General features: G+C 34.6%; 1 protein-coding gene and 2 non-coding genes across 4 annotated transcripts in view; all 3 read right to left on the minus strand.

Annotated features, from left to right (window-relative positions):
• The window catches only part of LOC126760339 (farnesol dehydrogenase-like), an 89,974-nt gene that overhangs the window by 19,727 nt on the left and 49,072 nt on the right, over positions 1-21,175 (minus strand). For both annotated transcript variants that reach the window (XM_050475913.1, XM_050475912.1), the window contains exon 2: positions 18,706-18,888. In XM_050475913.1, coding sequence (XP_050331870.1) covers positions 18,706-18,888 — 183 coding nt within the window. The remainder of the gene's footprint in view (positions 1-18,705; positions 18,889-21,175) is intronic.
• On the minus strand, positions 5,042-5,144 carry Trnai-uau (transfer RNA isoleucine (anticodon UAU)). Its single transcript has 2 exons — positions 5,107-5,144; positions 5,042-5,077 (listed from the first exon to the last, which is right to left on the minus strand). It is a non-coding gene; the product is annotated as a tRNA-Ile (tRNA).
• Positions 7,330-7,432, minus strand: Trnai-uau (transfer RNA isoleucine (anticodon UAU)). The gene is made up of 2 exons: positions 7,395-7,432; positions 7,330-7,365 (listed from the first exon to the last, which is right to left on the minus strand). It is a non-coding gene; the product is annotated as a tRNA-Ile (tRNA).

A 21,175-nucleotide genomic window follows, 5' to 3' on the forward strand; every position in this document is an offset into this window, starting at 1 on the left:
TTTAATAATTTTTTATGTGTGAATATGTTATCCACCGATGTTGTTTTGCTTTGAAGCTCATTAGTGGACTCTGAGACAATGAGTCTTCACTGTTTTTTGTGCAAATTGATTTATGATATGTTTATGAAATTTTTCTTCGCACTTATAATTAACTATAATTTAGCATTAGATACTATAGATTAGCAAGAAAACGGCATATTTCAAAAAAATAATATTATTAGCAATTTGGAGGCGTTTTGACACTAAAAAGTCATAATCAAAAAGAACTTGAACCGATTACTTTTTTCACAGCACTAAAGTAAGCATGGTATTTGGAAATATACTATATACCAACTTTTCTGTTGTTGTTTCTTTGACCTTTTACAATTTGTTGGTTGTCAATCATTAAATGACGCAGCGTTTTTGGAATTTTTTATCTGCTAAAAGCGGGCGCTTCGGCTTTTATTTTTCTATGAAGCTACTCAGTTCTAATTACTATTTGTGAGTTTAAATCTATTGTAAGTATACATATGTATAAATGTACTATACATGTACATATTTGTTATATATTTCAGTGTTTTTGATTGTTTGCTTTAATGATTTAATGGTCATTGGCTGAAGAAATTGTTTTGATAGGAAAGGTATTTGTTGATACTTTCCTCTTAGTAACTAATGCCACTGATCTCACGGCTCTTAATTAGTGAAGATGACAATTACTTTTCTCGCAAATAAAAACTTTCAAAAGTGTGTATCAACATACCTAAATAAATGTATATATGATATGGTAGTATGTATATATGTATATTATATAGTATAGCATACACTTGAATGAAACGCGGAAGTAGATACTGTAAGGTGTGAATAAAATGCAACACTAATATGAGTCTAAAAGGTTAATAGTTTTAGCTCTAAATTAAGGGCATGAAACTTTTGGAACCTATTGAAGAGAAAACGTGAGAGAATTTTTTAAATAAAATTGTGGTTTATAATAAAATAAACGTGTGGTTAATTATTAAAAATAAACATAAGAAGTAACTTATTATTATACCCTGAACAGAAAACGTCGGAGACCCCGTAAAGTAATACACTTAGACCTGTCATAAGTTATATAACATATATTCTCTACGATTGGTACAAAGCTTTCAAAGAAGGTCGAGAGATTGTTGAAGACATGCCTAATTTTGAACGACTTTTGACCTCCTCAACTGATAAAACAATAAAAAAAAATTAAGAATATAGTGTTTGAAAATCGTTAGGCAAGGGTAAGAGAGACGACAAGAGAACTCGACATCTCTCGCTAGCCTAAGCGAATGATTTTGGCAAATATTTTGGTTATGAAACGCATTCTTGCTCGACTCGTCATAAACAGGTCTCTTTGTACATGCTTGATCGTGCGAATTCCAATCCCACATTCAGGAAGAGCATTATTACTGCCGATGAGACATGGGTTTATGAGTTAGATATGCAAATAAGTATGAATGGAGGGAAAAAGCGAGCCGAAACCAAAAAAAACCACACCAAAGCCGCTCAAAAATTATTTAGCTTTAATTTTGGTCGAACCAAAGATTTTTTGAGACTCTCCAAATTTCTGTTGGGTATTCAAAAGATCATGATCTCCAACTCTGATCACAAACTGTAATCCGATAGATTCATTTCTGGACTTCTAGACCGTCAATCAACTGCTTTCAATCCACCGCCGGGTGGTTTTGCTAATGTACGTACAGCTTAAGCGACAAACTTACGAAAATTTATCCATCGAAAATATTTAACTGGATAAAAACAGACAAATGGTCACATGATAAGAACAATATCCAACAATTTATCAAAAGTTATTGAGCATTCATGTATTCTTGAAAATTATAAAAATTTTTAAAATGTATGATATATTTACGGTTTTATCCAAGAATTTGTTTTGAGCCAAAAATTTGAGTTTTAGTTTGAATAAGTTACTAAATTAAAATAAAAAAAAAAAAAAAAAAATTAAAGTGGATGTCCGAAAAATTATTTGTTCAATTCCTTCAAATGTATTATTGAAAATGGCTTTTTTAAAAATAATCTCTTGCTAAAATGGAATATTAAAGAAACATAAATATTTCATTTTAAATGCTCAACTTTTGATCAAATATTTTGTTGTAAATCTTTTTGTTTAAAAATCTAATTATCGATATGTTGATAAATCAATTAAAGCTCATTTCAACTGCAACACATATTAATTTGGAGCCCATACCTCCTGTCAAACACTTGCCAAATCTCTTTTCTTGATGGTTTTGCTGTTGCTTCCATCTCTTGACATCGTCGTTGTTGTCATGCTTGTTTTATAACGTGATCGGGTTTAGGTCCGGAGATTCAAAATGGTATCAACAACTGAAATGTCCATTTTATTTTTAGCTATCAAGCATTTGTCATTATCTTTCAATGTATTAAATTTATCTCTTTGTCAATAATGCAATATGACAAATGTAAACCATCACAGCTATACATTGTCTCCACCATATTTACGTGTTTACGCTTTAACGTACCTTTTAGCGTTCTTTGTTGTGGTTATAAATGGTATTCTGTGTTTGGGAGACAATGATTTACACACCCGCTTTTGCTTGCCTATACCACCAAACAAAACAATTTTTCAATCTCATTTTAAATGACAATTGACTTTTCCAATCTAAAAATATTCGTTAAAATACATATGGTCTTTCTAAATGAAAATACTTTTTTATTCTTACATTGACGCGCTTTAATTTCAAAAAACCGTTTTTTTTTACTTTTATCGGAATGCCTGTCTTCAAGCAGTGTGTAATTGTCTTCACTGCAGTGACAGAAAATGTTTTAGATCATTAATATTTGAAAATTGGTTATTTTTAATTATTTGACAACGCCGATGACTTGCTTTTGTTTGTCGCAAAAGTTCGGTCCTGAAGTCTTGCGCTGTTTAACATATGAGTTTGACTGTTTTTTTGATAGTATGATGAATAGCATTAAATATCAAAGCAGTTAGATCATTTCTTCCAAACTTTAATTCGTGAAGATTATACAAAAAAAAACTTTCTTGATTTCATCTCTTAACTTAACAAATATATTTATCGATAACTTTTTGAGGCGGAAGTAATGTACTTTTTCAAACTTAATAACTTAAACAAGAAATGAAGAGATTTCAATAAATTTATAATAAAATATTATTATTAAAAATAAAATTTTAATAACTTACCCTGATGAAAACGTCGGAGACCCCGTTAAATTGACAAAATTTCTGAAAATTTGTCAACATTGACATGCAAATTTTGAACGAATTTGACAGCAATTAAAAAATTTTAGTTGAGAGACAAGGGTTGTTTTGTCGAAACCAGAATAAAGATTTGCAACGTAAAAATAAAAATTAACGGCATTTTGTATAATTTTTTGTTAAGTTATATTTGTTCTAAAAGTTTGTACCAAAAGTTCAATTTTTCGAAGAAGATTACATGAACTCTCCAATGTTGAAATCAATAAAACATCATCTCCAATGTTTTGATTCATTTCGGTTAAATAGACCGTCAATCAACTGCAATCCACCGCCGGGTGGTTTTTTTTGTCGCACACTGTATATGCTGAAGCAGAATTTTTCTGAAAGATACAATACTTTCCACCGAAGAGAGTATTGCTTAACTGCTTAACAACATCTTCTGAAACGTCCTGCTTGCTGGTACAACTTTGCCCACCTTTTTCACAGAAGTGAGGCAGTGCAACGCCTTCCCTACCCACCAAACCATTTCAGGCGCTGGATGTTGATCACGTTCACCCCCTTGGGATAACATTTTTTGCGTCTTAAGATGATTTTGCGTGGATTTTGTCGTTGTGCTTGTTAAAAACTGATTCAGAAGAAGACGCCTGCATCTGTAAAGCATAAAATGCAAGAAGGGCGTTGTCAGAAATAGTCGACATATTCATATCCCTAGGATTAATTTTCTGTTTTCTAAGGGAATTTCTACGAATGCGTTCGTTTTATGACTGAATTGGTTCGAAACACGCGAAGACGACGACTTCTCTTTCAATCATCAGCTTTAGACACTCCCCTAATAAACTAATAAGCAACAACTGAAGTGATTATTATTTATTAGTAGACATTGCATATAAATTATAAAAAAAATCGGCACTTTTTCGGCAAATTTTTTCTCGCTTCATGCAATGTAAACTATATAACAGAATTTATGGCAAGACTAAGCATATACATATGTACATATATACATACCATATGTGTGTACGTTATTAGTTAACGTAACGAGATGAGTCGATTTAGCTACATATAGCAGTCTGTCTGTCTGAAATCGGGCCACTATACCATACAAAGCATGTAACATACAATGTAGCATCGATTATTGTCCTAGGCAACGCTGCAATCTCCGAACATATCGTTCAGATCGGACTACTATAGCATACAGCTAACATTGAACAGAAATCAAAATAAAAATATTTTATAATTTTTATTATATTATATTAGCACGCACCTGTGAAGGGTATTATAGCTTAGATGGTGTTACACACCATTCTTTACCGGTAGTTTGTTGCTTGGTATACTTATGTATATATACTACCAATATTATAAAAAATTCTTGTATGGATAAATTAATAAAATGTTTAATTCAAACGTTCACGTATTTTAGTTAAATAAAATATATATACGAAAAAATTAATAATATTATGAGATACATATACATAAGTACATATCCTATCTAAATATGTACATAGTATGTATATTTGTAAAAACATAATGAATAATAATTAAAACCTTATTATATTTTACAGCCAATTAAAATGTTTATCTAGCCATGCGATTAAAAAATACTTCGACGCATTCCTTTGTATTTGTTTATTCATGTTATAAGGCGGCTTTAATTTGCCAAATTAGCGAACTATTTATGGCGCGCGTATTTAGCGCCAGCAGCTACGAAGTGGCTCAATGAAACCATTTAAAATATTACATCCAATAACAATTTGCACGCGAACAAAAGTTTACAAGGCGAATTATGCTATTTGATTTTAATAAATAATTAAAAGAGTAAAAAATAGAACTTTTGCAAAATAATTACGCTGCTCCAGGTGAGGCTCGAACTCACAACCCCGGCATTGCTCAACCTCAACACACAAGTTACTGATTATAAGTACCGTGCGCTAACCAATTGCGCCACTGGAGCGCTGCGAGGGGGTCTGGCCAATGTCGCACTAGAACCACAGCAAGCTGATGAATCATCATCGGCACGACGAAATGTATGCGAAGATATGAAAGAGACGAGAAGCAGAACAATGCTCTAACAGCAAGTGCCATTGACAAGAACAAAACACGTAAACCCACACATACACAAACACACTTAAATGGGGCAGACGATTAGCTATTCTATAAATTAAAAACATCCCCAAAGCAACAAAAAATAAATACGAATTCACATATTCGTCTGTATGGTAATCACGTCTGGCTTGCAAAACGTCATCATCGGGCAAAAAATGGGCGAATTGAGAGCAGAAATAACGGATACAAAGGTACTGAGAAAATCAGCAAATTAGGAAGGCAGAAGATATGGTAGAATCTAGTTCTATAACAAGAATGTTCTTATTCTACATACATACATGTATTTTTGTATATGGGCTGAAAAAGAAGAAGAAGAATGTGTGTACGTCTAAAAATAAACTTAATGTCATATGACGTCACTGATAAGAGCGCACTTGTGGTCTTCCTTTCGCATTAAAATAGAGCGGGAGCGAGAGGTTATCGACCCACTGACACAGTTGTACGACAAGTCGTCTGCTGTAGTGCTACTCCACCTAATTTAATATTTATTTTTTCATAAAAAAATTTTTAAATTTATATTTATGTTTGTAGACACCTTTTATAAAATAATTAAATATTATGAAATTTGATAAATAAAATGTTAAAATTTTTTTCATAGATGGATCAATGATATGTATGTATTTTTACTTCTTACATATCGTCGACTTCTTGTGACTCCGATTCGATTTTTACTTTCTTAAGGGATTACATGGGTTCAACAAATCTAATTTTTTATAGTCTTATTAAATTCTTTAACACTTCTAGAGTATTGTTCTAAGTTTTCAAGTAATAGTTGATCCGAGTAATAGTTTCGGGAATATAGCCTTGAGAATTTGTACGCTCGAGGTTAGCTAGGCTAAATACACCGCCTTTAAACGCATTTGTCTCGAAACTGTGTTTTTGAAGTCGGTTGGCAAAATTTCTCGAGAACTCTCAACCGATCTTCATGAAATTTTACACGGGTCCTTGATATACAGTTTTTAAAGACTTAAACGAAGTATTTTTTCTTTTCATTTTTTTGTAAAAATGTCTGCCAAAAATCCAATTTTCAGTTTTTTTTCTTTGTCCAAGTTCTAAGCTAAGATTTTATCTAAAACACGCATTTTCGTATTTTTTCACTTTAGATGACTAAGTAAGTAGGGTCACCGGAAATGGCGTTGCAATGAATTTAAAATATTTTTTCCCAAAAATTTCGAATTTCTTTGTTAATAGCGTGCGTTTGTAACAATAAAAAATTCGAAAAAAATATTTCATTTTTTATATGAGAAAAATTTTTTTGATAAAAGGCTGTTTTTCCCGAGGAAACCCATATAACCCCTTAATGTACTTAAGTTAATTACATGATTGGACTGAAGTGAAAAACCAATCATTACGATTACGAAAAATGTTCATTAAAACTAGATTACTGATTAACTTTAAACTTAATATATTGAAAAAAAAAATTAAATTCTGTAAAATCACTCTAAACTAATATAGTACACATATTCATATACATATATACATACATACTATATAGTATATAGTATGTATATTTTTATTGTTTTTTTTTGCGGACACTTGAGATTTTATGTTGAAAAAAAAATCCTGAAAACGTCAGCATTAAATTTGACTTAAAATACTTCCTTGATTAATGACGTTGTTCAAAAATTAGGAGCTACAATTTTTATAGAATTTTTTTCACCATACACAAACAAATTTTCGAGAAGAAATTAAAAATAAATTAAGTGAAACACCCTAGTACACATGCTGTACATCAATTCTAAGATTGATTAGCGGCATATTAATTAGCGAATAAGGGGAGACTACTATTTTAATAGAATAATTTGTTGATAGATTTTCCACAACACTGAAGTATTCATACATATTGGTTGTTTTACATACATACATAAATGAACATAAATTCTCCAGATATGCTTATACAAACATATTAGTTACTTTCATATTTCCTCCCTTTTGTCAAAACAATTTCCTTGAAAATTTCCTTCGTAGCATACTTTTAAGATATTTCAACAATTTTTATTGTGTAAAAATTTTTTTAAAATATTTACCAGTGCTGCTCCAGGTGAGGCTCGAACTCACAACCCCGGCATTGCTCAACCTCAACACACAAGTTACTGATTATAAGTACCGTGCGCTAACCAATTGCGCCACTGGAGCGCTGCGTCAGCCACTGAACTAAGTTCTGGTCAGTTGTCGCACTGCTCGACTTGATCACTCGAACCACTATTAAGACATTCACGAATATTGAGTCGTCTGATTAGCATAACTTTGCGAAAGCTTTACAAATTTGCTAAATATTCTCCAATGTTTCCTTGCTTTATAGTTTTTTGACTAATTACTGTGGCTAATCGTATGTTCTACATTTTAAGTGTTGTGTTATACTGTTCAATTACATGGGAATTCCATAAAAGACAGCAGAATAAGTGCAAATGCTGTCAGTTGTGAAATAAGAGAGTATAAATACTCTTTACTCTTTGCATAATACTTGAAAAGTGTCCTTATAATAAAATTATATATCTATATATCAGTACCCTAATGAGTCAAGTTCGTCACCGTTTTTATATAAAATCCCAAGTTCAAAAATATCTTTTTTTTTATGAGAATAAATTGTCGGATCACCTGCAAACAGAAAAACCTGAACCTTCGACTACCACATTATGAAGAGGTATGGCGGAAAATATAGCCTCGATAGTTTGTCAGATGAAACGAACTCTTTTCGAAAACAAGGATTTCAAATTTAATCCACAAATACTACTTTGGTTAATGAAACTTTTACAACTTTTTCTATATGAATAATCAAAGTTTAATTTCATGATTTGAATATATGTAATAAAAAAATAAATAAGCGATTGAAACCGAACATTTTATATTCCCACAATTTTCGAGGCCACATTTACAGGTTTTAGCAAAATTTGTTGTTAAACGAGTAAGCAAGCAAAAGCTAAAATTTCATTAATATATCTCACAGAATGACCGATATTTTCACTAAAAAGTCAGTCACTGAGTCACAAATTCAGTATCTAGCGGCTTAAAACGTTATCATACGAATTGGTCCATTTTTAGAAGGGAGATAAAGACGCGAAGGCATTATTTGTAAAAAGTTTTATTGCGATATATTCATTGGTGATTGATTTATGGGATTGATAAGACTATTTTATGCAACAAATTTGGGAGAAATTGGTCGAGTAGTTCCTTATTTATAGATTTTAAGATTTCAACTATGTCCACCTTTAGTGCCCATTATCCAATGTTTACTCCGATTTCTACTCAGCCGTGTCGTACCATCTTGACAGTAAAATACCATTTCACATTGTGTGAAGAGATGCTAGAAGACCTTGTGCTATGCTAGTTTAGTTGATACAGCCTTGGTGGTTCGTGACATACTATACATACATATGTACAGACCAACCTTTTAGATGGTGAGACCAAATCTAATTTTTAAAAGCCTTTAAATTACATATGCAGTTCCCTACTTTGATGCTCTTTATCAAACTGCAATTGAGCGTGGCAATAGTCCGATTTCCTTCATCTATAATATCAACTTCCTCAGTGTGCTAACGAATAAGTGTTCTAAGATTCATCAATATCATGATCTGAATTTTTACTCAGGTTATCGTTACCACGGGCAGACAGACATCCGGAATTCAATTCGTCTCGTCATCATAATCATTTTGATGTTATATAAATTTCAAATCTATATCTATCTCTATTAGTTATTATAACTAGTATAGACCGAAGTATAATAAATTAAAATAAATAATAAGATCCGAAAGTATAATAAATAAAAACGATTCGTATCACAAAGTTGGCAAATTAATATCAACCTAGAACCTGTTCTGAAGCCAATGTTACCGGCGGTAATTGAAACCAGTCAGAATAGCAGTACCATACCAATTCATCATCACTCCACGCCACAGAGAGTCGGACAATCAAAGAACAATGCAGTCGCAGTAATCACGACTAGGGCAGCTGCAACAAAAACAAAAGCCGTACCAAGTTGGCGTGGCAATAAACACTAGCAATTTCGCACAGTACCAACAAACGCGGAGCCGGCAACCGAGTTTCTAGCAGTAGTTGTCTTAACAAGAAGTAGAAGCAGCGGTGGGGAAAGGTATTTGTTGTAGTTGGCGTGAAAGGCTTCTTGTACGCAAGCTGCGGCTCGAATGCGGAAGCTGTGTGTGGTTTGTTCGTGAGTTTCAGGTTGTGGTTGCGTGTTATGTACCATACCACTTACGTAAAGATATAAATATACATATGTACATAAATATTATAGTTACGAGTTGCGAAGTAATGTCGTGTATGCGGTTAAAGTTGCTGTCTGCTGATTGCCTGATTACTTAGCTGGCTTAATTCTTACTTAGAAGTGTTATTAAGAAATCTCAAGTGTAGTTACTAAACTAGGTTACATAAAGATTACCAGCTGATTTCATTTCTTTCATAATTTGATAAACATTTTATGCGCGCTTACTATAATTATATTGTTATAACTTTTTTTAATTCTTTTTAATCTTCGACCTTAAAGTGGCGTCGGGTATTTGATATGGAATGGAATTTCGAAATATATATGTATACATACATATATGTATATATAGAATAACAGTTTGTAACAAAGTAGGTTGAATGATAGGAACAATTGTATGACTATTTTTCTATTTTCATGTACAAAGTTTACTAGGAAGGCGCAATGAGACACTGGTCGAAAGAATAACAATAGGAATAAAGAAAGGATAAAGTAAATATAATAGTCGTACTGGCTAAATGAGCCTTCAATGAAGGAACCTCTTGTATTGGTCGACATAAAAGAAACCATACTAATTTTCCTCTATAAATTCAAAATGAGATTCGGTCATATAGAGATTATTGGTCAGTATGGTCCAACATAAATGATTGTATATTAAAATATACGTTTCAGCTTGTTTTGGGGGAATTATTTTCTCAAAATTGATGTGTGATTATAGATAGCTATTGGGTAGGGAGTGCGAGGACTGGAAAAATTAAAAATAGTATTAGAACAAATATACTAGGGCACGGAATTTAGAATCAATTCTAATATTTGTTGTTGGGTAGCCTTAAATATCAGCAGTTCCAAACCTGCGAAGGATGTGAAGATGGAACGTTTCTTTTGGCTATAAAGTTTTAGGTCTGTAACTATATTCGAGGTTTTTATTTCAAAATTTTAATGTTGATTAAAAACAAGAAAAAACGATAACTTCAGCTGCTTCGAAATGCATTTCTTTTAGTAACTACGAGTTCAGTTTGTATGGATGCTATATGCTATAGTAATCCGATCTGAACAATTTTTTTCGGAGATTATTTTTACCTTAAGCAATAATCCATGTCAAATTTCGTGATGGTACCACGTCAAATACGAAAGTTTTTCATACAATCCCCTTGATTCCGATCGTTCGGTTTGTATGGCAGCTATATACTATAGTGAGCCGATCTGAACAATTTCTTCCGATATTACAATATTTCTATGAACAATAACTCATACCAAATTTCGTGAAGATATATCATCAAATGAGGAAGTTTCCCATGCAATCCCATGCATGCCGATCATTCAGTTTGTATGGCAGCTATATGCCATAGTAGGCCGATCTTAACAATTTCTTCGTATATTACATTATTATCTTAGAACATAACCAGTGCCAACTTTTGTGAAGATAAGTTTTCCATACAAGAACTCGATTCCGATCGTTCAGTTTGTATAACAGCTATATGTTATAGTGGCGATATCAGCAGTTCTGACAAATGAGCAGCTTCTTGAAGAGAAAATGACGTTTGCAAAATTTCAAAACGATATCTCAAAAACTGAGGGACCAGTTCGTATATATACAGACGGACAGAAAGACAGACGAACATGGATAAATTGACTCAGCTCAACATACATACATTTATATATGTATATCCTTTATAGGATCTCCGACGCTTCCTTCTGGGTGTTACAAACTTCGTGGCAAACTTAACATACCCTGTTCAGGATATAAAAAAATATACAATAGTATTATTCAAAATATTGTGAAGATGAAAATTTAACATTTTCCTATTTTTCTGACAGTTAGTGGATTCCATTCCAAAATTACTCTGCCGAATTGGCAGCCAAGATGATGTCAGCCGTATTTCTTTCGACCTGAAAAGAGGTAGTCAGAAGCAGCAAGGTCTAAGCTATAAGATGGGTGAGGCAGACCCAGCCGTTGTTACTTCGTCTTTAGTTGCAAATATCGTTCGTTTTTCGGCACAAGCACGCTTTTAATTAGATGTTGTCGATAGTATTCCTAGTTAATGGTTTCACTCGCTTTTAAAAGCTCATAGTACAGTAGCTCTTCTGATCTCAACAAATACAGAGTTATCTTGGCGTAATAGATATTCAACTTTACAATTGATTTGAGACAGGTTTCACATATGACTTTTTACGTTTGGAGAAGTCGAATTTGAATTCTTTTTGTAGCGTTCAATAAGTATTTTTGACAAGCAAAATCGTCTTTTAATGTCTTTTGGCTTCACTTCATATGACACCCAATTTCATTGCTTCTCCGGCAGCTTTCCTAGTTGCTTGAGTGACTCGGAACGATTCTCCGAACTCTTCTTGTGTTTTACAACAATCCTCATCGAGTAATGCTTACAGTCCCTCTTCTGTAAAGTTTTTCGACCGCCCAAGACGTTCTTCGTGTTCCAAATCAAAATCACCACTTATAAATAGTGCAAACCACTTTTGACACTTTCCACTCAACTAGAGCATATTCATTATAAAGTTCCACCAAAATTCGACGACTTTCGACTGAGGTTTTATTTTAATTTTTTCAGGCACAAAGTTCGGCGAAATATAAACTTTTGACTATATTGAAATTAAGCAACCTCTAGTGGACCTAATGCATCAAACATTGACCTAATTTTAGGTCAAGAGCCGGTCAATCAGTTGAAAGTACAATGTAATGCGAAAAGCGCGGAAAACCTGAGAGATTCAACACAAAGAGATAAACATAAAATACGTATGAATCGACAGATCTTTACGAAGGCCTACTTTCCCTCTGCTAAATATACGACTTTGTTAGCGAACAAAACGGCTAATTAAATCTACTTTGTGGCATATGAGTATATACTATATATCTGTGAGCACACAATGCAGTTGGACATGTATGTATGTATGTACAACAGTACACATGTACGGCTAAGCGACTACGCTGCCACAAGTACATATACTCTTAGCTAGTCATATACTATAGTAAAAGCACAAATGTTGCATGCAACATAATGCGCAACATGACTTTCTGTCATTACTTGTAGCTCTGCTTGACCGGCAACAACAAATTGCCGTCTTCTGATGCGTAAGACGATTCGCTTTTCTTTTGTATTTATTATTGACGAGTTTTTTCTTCCTCATTGCGCAAGCGTAAACGTCATTCGGGTCTTTCTACTCTTTTCTCGGCAACGCTGGTTTTCATAACTATTCAGCCGACTTTCTTTCCTTCATCTATTCGACTGCTGCATAAACAACGGCAGCTCATATCTCTTTTTCAATGTCCATTCATCCTACTATACTCATAATGCACAAAAAACGTATGTATATTTGATATGTAGATGCGTGTGGCACAATACAATTTAAATTTTATTGACCATGTCAGTTTGCATGGTTCATAGATCGCAAATTCGACAAATGAGCGCAAAATAAAAAAATAAAAAAACTGCTTCGTTAGTGCGAATACTTAATTACACAGTACGACATTAGGGTGCGATATTTTCCATAGAAGATACAACATTTGGGAACAGATACTGATGGTGTATAATTTAATTTAATTAAGGTGTTAAAGAAGTTCAAACAAAAAATAGTAATGGAGTGCCCAAATTTAAAGAAAAGAATAATTTTAAAGCAATAAGTAAAATCGTCACAATCGGCTTCCTGTGCGTACTATTCGCAACACCACCACCCATCTTGAGACCCAGCATTCATTATTGGCTAGCTGAAAGTGTACACGAAGACCGTGGACAATCGATTCGGCGCCGTTCGCAGCAACTCGGACTGACGTATGGAACTACTTGGCGCATTTCACGTCGACAACTTAAATTGAAAGCGTACAAAATATAGCTTGTGCAAAAACTGAAGCTGCTCGACCTTCCCAAGGGACATCGCTTCGCTCTATTGGTTCTTGAAAAGTTCCAAGAAGATGCAACGTTTTTGGGCTAAATTTTGTTCAGCGATGAGGCCCATTTCTGAGTAAGTAAACAAGCAAAATTGTCGCATTTGGGACAAGAAGCAACCTCAAGAGATTCAAGAGCTGTCATTTCTTTCAGAAATAACAACGGATCGGTGAGGTTTGTGGGCCGGTGGAATCGTCGGTACATATTTCTTCATTCATTTGATTTCAACAAGACGGCGCCACTTTCCACACATCGCATCAATTACTGAATTTGATAAGAGAACACTTCGGTGAGCATATAATTTCACGTTTTGGAGACGTGTGGGGATATGTAAAGTCTAAAGCGTATGCGGACAATACCGCAACGAATCAACCAGTAGAAATGCTCGAACGAACGAGTCATAGAAAATTGGACTCAATGGGTGGACCATCTGAGCAACTAGCAACGCTGGACACACCACAAAGTTACTTTGTGTACAGACCAAAGAGCTTCTACTTCTAGGCAAAAGAGAACTTAGTAATATTGTAGGGGTCATCGCAGGACACCCTAACTTAACATCACATCTTCACAAAATTGGAAAAGTGAATTCGGTGAAATGCAGAACATACGGGGAGGATGATGAGACGCTGCCGGATGAAATGGAATATATTCTACCGATCCCAACGCTCCAACTTAAGAGATATTGGGCAATTGGTTAAATTAGTTTTTTTACTAAATCCGTTAGGTAAGTCATAATTTGGTTACCACCCGGGAGCAGAATGCGCTTAATGATGGCCCTCCCAACCAACCAATCAAAGCGCTCACCTTAATACTGGTACAGGTAGTGCATTTCGACGTATAGTTAAGAGCACAGAGCAAGAAACATCATATTTTTGCTCTAAAAAAGCTTTATAAAGCAGAAGCGTTGATCTCAATTACGTGATCGTCAATAAGGAAAACTTTTCTAGTTTTCTCTCTCCACTTCTATCTACACATATGCATAACTTTAACTTTTTTAATTACATACTATATGTATAGTATGTCCAGCAGCAGAAAACGAAGTAAAGCGAGAAGATAAGCGTAATAGAAATATTAATTGTGTTAATGTCATAAAAGTCAGTGTGCTGAAGACGTGCAGTTGAGACGGTCAAAAAATTAGTTTATAGATGTAATCGTAACCATTTTTTGTTTGTATGTCAAAGCGTGGCAAACTAAATTCGACTACGCGACTATGTAATTGTTACTGAAATTGGAATTTATGAGTTTTTACATTTACATAATAAGGCTAAAACATGTTAATATGCATTATAGGAAAAATTTCAGTTAAATCGGTAAAATAAAATCTGAAATTTATGTAACCAGTTAGGAAACGCTTTTTAGTTTTAAGAAAAGCATATGGTTATGGGTATCAATCCGCTCAATATCATTGTACAAGGTGCTTTCCAAAGTAAACAGGACTTTTTTAATCTAGCGCCCCCTGGTGGCGCCATCTACATATATGTCGACTGGTGCGTTAGAATCTGCTATCTTTATCGATTGTCCAGTGAGAATTTCATGACATTTCATGGAAGTGAAGTTATTGCGTTTTAAGTGTCAGTATGTTTGTGTTATCGGTGCGAAAACGAGCTACGAACAAAGAGCCAACATTAAATTTTGCTTTAAAATAGGTAAAACTTTTACCGAAACGTTTCAATTGATGAAACAAGTTTATGGCGATGATTGCCTATCCCGTAGCAGAGTGCACGAGTGGTTTCAACGTTTTCAAAGTCGCCGTGAGGACATAAATGACGATCAACAACATGTGGACCAATCAAAATCTGTGATCCCCGGAAATTCCATCAAAACTGTGCGTGAATTCATCAAAAATCAGCCGAAATCGTTACAGAAATTTATGGAAATGGAATTGAATATATCCAAAACATCGATTTATCGCATTTTATGTTTGTTACGCACAAATTGACTGACGACCAAAAATTGCTCCAAATCCAACATTCGAAGGACATCATTAAAGAGGTCAAACAGGTCAAAAACTTCCTTTACAATATTGTGACTGGTGACGTGTTTCCTATATGATCCCGAAATGAAACGCCAGAGAGCTCAATGGAAGGCACCGGACGAGCCGAAACCCAAAAAATCGCGCATTGAGAAGTCAAAAGTGAAGACAATGCTGATTTGCTCTTATGATTCAAAAGGTATTGTCCACAAAGAATTTGTTCCACCCGGCCAAAATGTTAATGCGGTATTATACCTTGGCGCTTTGAAGAGTTTGGTGCGTCGTATTCGACGTATTCGGCCTGAATATCGCGCCGTCTCATCGATCGACGCAGGTGACCGATTATTTGACCAAAAATCACATTTTAACCATTAACCATTCCCCGTATTCACCTGATATGGCACCGTGCGACTTCTTCCTTTTCGGAAAAATGCATTTGCCCATGAAAGGAAAGCGTTATGCAGACGTAGAGGCCATTCAAAAAGCTTGCACCGGCATACTGGCGGCCATACCGGCCAACGAGCTAAAACACTCGTTCGACATGCTTTTGGACCGTGCAAAAAGCTGTATTGAAGCAGGAGACTTTTTTGAATAAAATAAATTGATTTTGCCAAAAAAACCATTTGTTCTACGTTTTTTAAGTCCTATTTACTTTGGAAAGCACCTTGTAGAAATCACGGCAAAGAGATCAATCTTAGCCTAGACATCATTAGAACAAGTGCTCAGAAACAAATGATCATTGGAGAGAAAGTAGCAAGTTTTCCTAGAGACAGCATCACCAAGAAAATATACTTTAAAATATTTCAAATATCACTGAGCTGTATACGCGACTGAGTGGACTCCACCTGAGAAGGAGTACTCTGCAATGGTATAGAATTGGTACATACGAAATAGTCTATGCGCATGTCCAGTTTTTCAAGCTCAGGTCAACGCCATCAGTTTGCAGTGAAGAGATTATTTTAAAGAAAAACAACAAAAAAAAACTGTCAGCAAATGCTCGGATTTTGCAATGTGATGCTATTTCTGGGAGAGTTCAATAAAAAAAGATTTAAGTAACTAATTGTCCTCTTCAGGGATAAACTAAGACAGCTAGTAGGGTTTTATATTTGATTGCTCCCCAACTACAAGTCTCCCCGTCATGCTTTCGGGAAACTGAATGCAATAAGAGAACATTTGACATCCATTAATTCAGTAGCTTTGCTAAGCCTTCTTAATACAGCAAAGTTATATGCAGTGATGTGATAAAAGAAGGAACCACTGGTTGCAGTGCAGTCCTCAACTTTAATCTACACTAATTTTATTTATATATATATAAGTATTTACAGGGCTTTCTATAATTATTATAAAATCACTCGGAGAATAGTCTACATAGTAAACTAATATTAAAATATAAATAGAAAGTATGTATCGAGCTTTTGTGTAAATTATAAAAGCCAGACCCGTTTTCTAATAAACCTATACCAGAAGTCATTTTGAAACTCACAGTCTCAATAATTTGTACTATTTTCATGAAAGTTTCGGTTACTTTCCTTTATAAAAAGTATTAGTTAGTTTTTATATAAGAATTAGTGGTCTTCTTACAAAAAAAAACTACAAAAAAAGTTCAATAAGAATAACTAAATGAAATTTAGGTGATCATACACCTGAGCTTTTAACTACTTTTTTTGTCTTAAAAGCACTATGATACCCTTTGGTGGAGGCAAATGGGTTAAAATATTCATGATATACGGGTTACCCACTCGAAGTGTTACCAAATTCAAACTGCTATAACTACCACACTATTAATGACAGCGCGCTTAAATTTACACCAATAACAAATCATTCCATTGTTTACAAGCGTACAAAAACATTTTAGTCTGTGTCGTGTGAAAAAAAAGTTATACGTGATGGAATTTAAACGTAATAGTGTGATTGCTTTATATTTGGCTGGAAAATCACACGCAGCAATTGTTCGTCAGCTAAAACATCTCGAAGTGAACAAAATGTTTGTGTATCGCACTATAAATCGTTACAATGATACTGGCAGCATCGCAAAACGCCATGGAGGTGGTCATAAGAAAACAGCAACATCACCTGAGATGATTCGAAAAGTGAAGGCTCGACTTGAACGAAATCCACGTCGAAGTGGCAATCAAATGGCTAAAGAGCTGAAAATTTCGCAAAGTTCAATGCAACGACTGTTGAAAAATGAGCTAAAGGTCAAGCCTTACAAGTTCCAAAAAGGACACAATCTTACACCGCAGCAAAAAAAAGTTAGACTCGAAAGAGCGAAGGAGTTGTTACACTTGCACGAACGTGGCGAATTTCCGAACATTGTGTTTTCTGATGAGAAGAATTTCCCTATTGAGCAATTCATAAAAAAATGACCGTGTTTACTTGACCGAACGCACGTACGAGAATTTAAGCCTACGAATGGCCACCCGAAGTAATTTCCCATCGCAAGTGATGGTATGGGCTGCCGTGACCGCTGATGGGCGCTCTCCAGTCGTTTTCATCGAGCCTGGTGTCAAAGTAAATGCGACTTATTATCGTGAAAATATTTTGGAAGGTGCTTTAGAGCCGTGGGCACGTAAACACTTCGGCCGGAAAGAATGGACGTTCCAACAAGACTCGGCGCCGTCACATAAAGCGAGAATTAACCAAGAGTGGTTAAAAAATCATGTTCCACGCTTCATTTCGTCGACACAATGGCTTTCGAATTCACCAGACGCAAATCCGATGGACTTTTCCATCTGGTCCATTTTAGAGAGCAAGGTGTGGACTAAAAAATACACCAGTATGGATGCGCTCAAGAAAGCGATTGTACGTGAATGGGCCAAAATACCACAAGCTCACATTCGTGCAGCATGCAACTCGTTTTTTGACCGTTTGAGGGCCATAGTCAAGGCAAAAGGTGGCCATATCGAGCTAAAGTGAATGGATTCTAAATTTTTGATTATTTTCATACATTTTTGTCATTGGAATCAATAAAAATATTATCAAACTAAAAAATTATAGTCGTTTGAATAGGTAACACTTCGAGTGGGTAACCCTGTATATATAACATTACTGTCTTAACTTAATACCATTCAGTCATTTATTTGATAAATATTTGCCACGTTTTGGAAACTACTTAAGCTTATATCAAACTTTTAATGGTAAAAAAAACTACCTTTTCCAAAACCTTGAGGTGCTCTCTTACTGAATATATTTCGAACGAAAGGTTTTTACTTCGAACGAACTTATTGATTGCATTATCACACAATAGTAATACTAGAGATATTTCTCTTATCTCAATTTTACCGAACAACCTCATCAATAAAATAATTGAGAAGAGACTCACCTTTGCATTCCAATTTGCTTTGCCGTTTGAGATGTGTTTACCGCAAACATTGTTATTCTCTCGAGTAGTATTATTATTGTTGTTATTGTTGCTGTTACTATTGGATACACCGTTGGCACTTCCAGATTTCGACGATTTTTCGGCTGAGCTGCTCTTGCTATCCGCGCTTGATTTCTGCTTATTCTGAAATAGGAAATAAAAAAGTGAAATTTTCAATTCTGAATTGGGATTTCATATAAAATTTTTACTTTGTACATAATTTTTAGATACGCACATATTGTACGAGTATGAATAATTAACTAACCTGCAAGCACTCTTAAGACACTTAAGAGTGGAAATAAAAGTAAAAGTGAATGTGTTAATTAAAATCGTTTAATTGCTAGGTGCACAGATAACCAAGTAATTAACCGTTGCACAGATTACGGTACACAATTGCTCTGCGGGAGTTAATGTATGCAAACATATGAGTGCACACGGGTAAAAAAAAAACTATAAACATATTTAGTACTGCAGTGAGTAAAGATTATAAGTAATAACAGTAATGATAGCTTAGCAAGCTGACGAGTGTGGCCACGCATGCGCCTGCGCATCAAACCTAAAACCTTTATTGTTGGCTAAGACTCAAGCTGAGCATCACCAACCGAAAGAGGAAATGTGTAGAAAAGAAGTTGTTAATTGGAGTACAAATAGCAATTATTACTGACCGCGAAATGTTTTGTGGGGCATCCAATCTCATTGACAAGTACAACAAAAAGCTACTGAAGACTTTTTGAAAGACATAAATAAATAACATTAAATTATGAAAATATGCTCGTAGTAATAAAAATCTATAAGTCGAAATATTTTCAACATTATAATTATTTCTTATGCATGTGTATACTCGTATACACATTTCCTTACTGTTACTTACAAAAAGTAGATCAGTTTATTAATTGAACTCAAAGCAATAAAATTATTTAAAAATACATGAGCATATAAGGCGGCTAGGTCACTGCTAAATATGAGTAAAACACCCTCTCTTAATTTCATTAAGGTAACTCACATATTGGAAGTTCGAAAATCTTTCCGTTTCTGTATTATAAGATGTCAATAGAACTTCACCTCCAGTTATAATAAAGGATGATCCAAGTAGAAATACTTTTTTCAATAGCCTTCTTTGGACAGATCACGCAAGAGTCGTATCGAGCTGTCATGTTATTTTTTATCAGTATTGTTTGGTATTACATTACAGAAAGGTTTACGCCTAAACAACGTTTACAAATCGTTCAATTTTACTGCGAAAATTCACGTTCTGTAAAGAATGTGTTTCGCGCGCTTCATTCAACTTATGGTCAACATAATCGACCTACTGAGCGTACTATTCGCAACATCATCCCTCATCTTGAGACCCAGCATTCATTATTGGATAATATTCGACCGAACTGACCACATCCAGCACGCAGTGAGGCAAATATAACAGCCGTATCTAAGAGTGTATACGAAGACTGTGAAGAGTCGATTGTGCAAGAACTGAAGCCGCTACTCATTCTCAAGCGACACCGCTTCTCTCTATAGGTTCTTGAAAAGTTTCAAGAAGACTCGACGTTTTCGAGGCAAATTTTGTTCAGCGATGTGGCCCATTTCTGGCTCAATGGGTAAGTAAACAGTTGCCGCATTCGGGACGTAGACCTTAAGAGATTCAAGCGCTACCATTTCTTCCAGAATAAACAACGGTTTAGTGTGGTTTGTGTTCTGCAAAAATAATTGGTCCATATTTCCCCGTCAATGGCGACCGTTATCGCGTCATTATAACAGACTTTTTGATGCCTTAAATTGAAGCTCGTGATCTCAATAAGACGGCGCGACTTCCCACAATCAATGGATTTATTGAGAGAACATTTTGGTAAGCTGATAATTTCACGTTTTGGGCTGGTCGATTGGCCCCAAGATCATGTGATATCACACCATTAACATTTTTCCTGTGAGGATATGTAAAATCTATGCGGAAAATCCCGCTTCGATTTAGGTCTTGAAGCAAAATATCACGCGTGTTATTCGCCAGTTATTAGTCAAAATGGCGAAAGAATCATCGAAAATTGGACTCAACGAATGGACCATTTGAGACTTAAGCGCGACCAACATTTGAAAAAGATAATCTTCAATGAAATAAATACCAAAGAATGTTCTTTTGAATGATAATAAACATTCCCTATTAAATTTGAAGTTTATGTGTTTTTTTCTTTAAAAAAGTAGGGAATCTCGAAATGAATCACCCTTTCTATAATCTAAATATAAAATCTTTGCTTGCTATAAATCTATGAATTCATATACTAAAGTTTATAGACATCATCAGAGTAAATCCGAAAAATATCATCTTCTATATACTTTCTTCTCAATTGAACAGACTTTTCCAGAAATATATAAGAGTACGAGTATCACGTTAGATACACTTTCGACGACTAAGTTGCTGGGATTGATATTAGCCGCTAAT

The sequence above is a fragment of the Bactrocera neohumeralis genome, chromosome 5 (genome assembly GCF_024586455.1).
Source record: "Bactrocera neohumeralis isolate Rockhampton chromosome 5, APGP_CSIRO_Bneo_wtdbg2-racon-allhic-juicebox.fasta_v2, whole genome shotgun sequence".
In the NCBI taxonomy this organism is placed as follows: Eukaryota; Metazoa; Arthropoda; class Insecta; order Diptera; family Tephritidae; genus Bactrocera; species Bactrocera neohumeralis.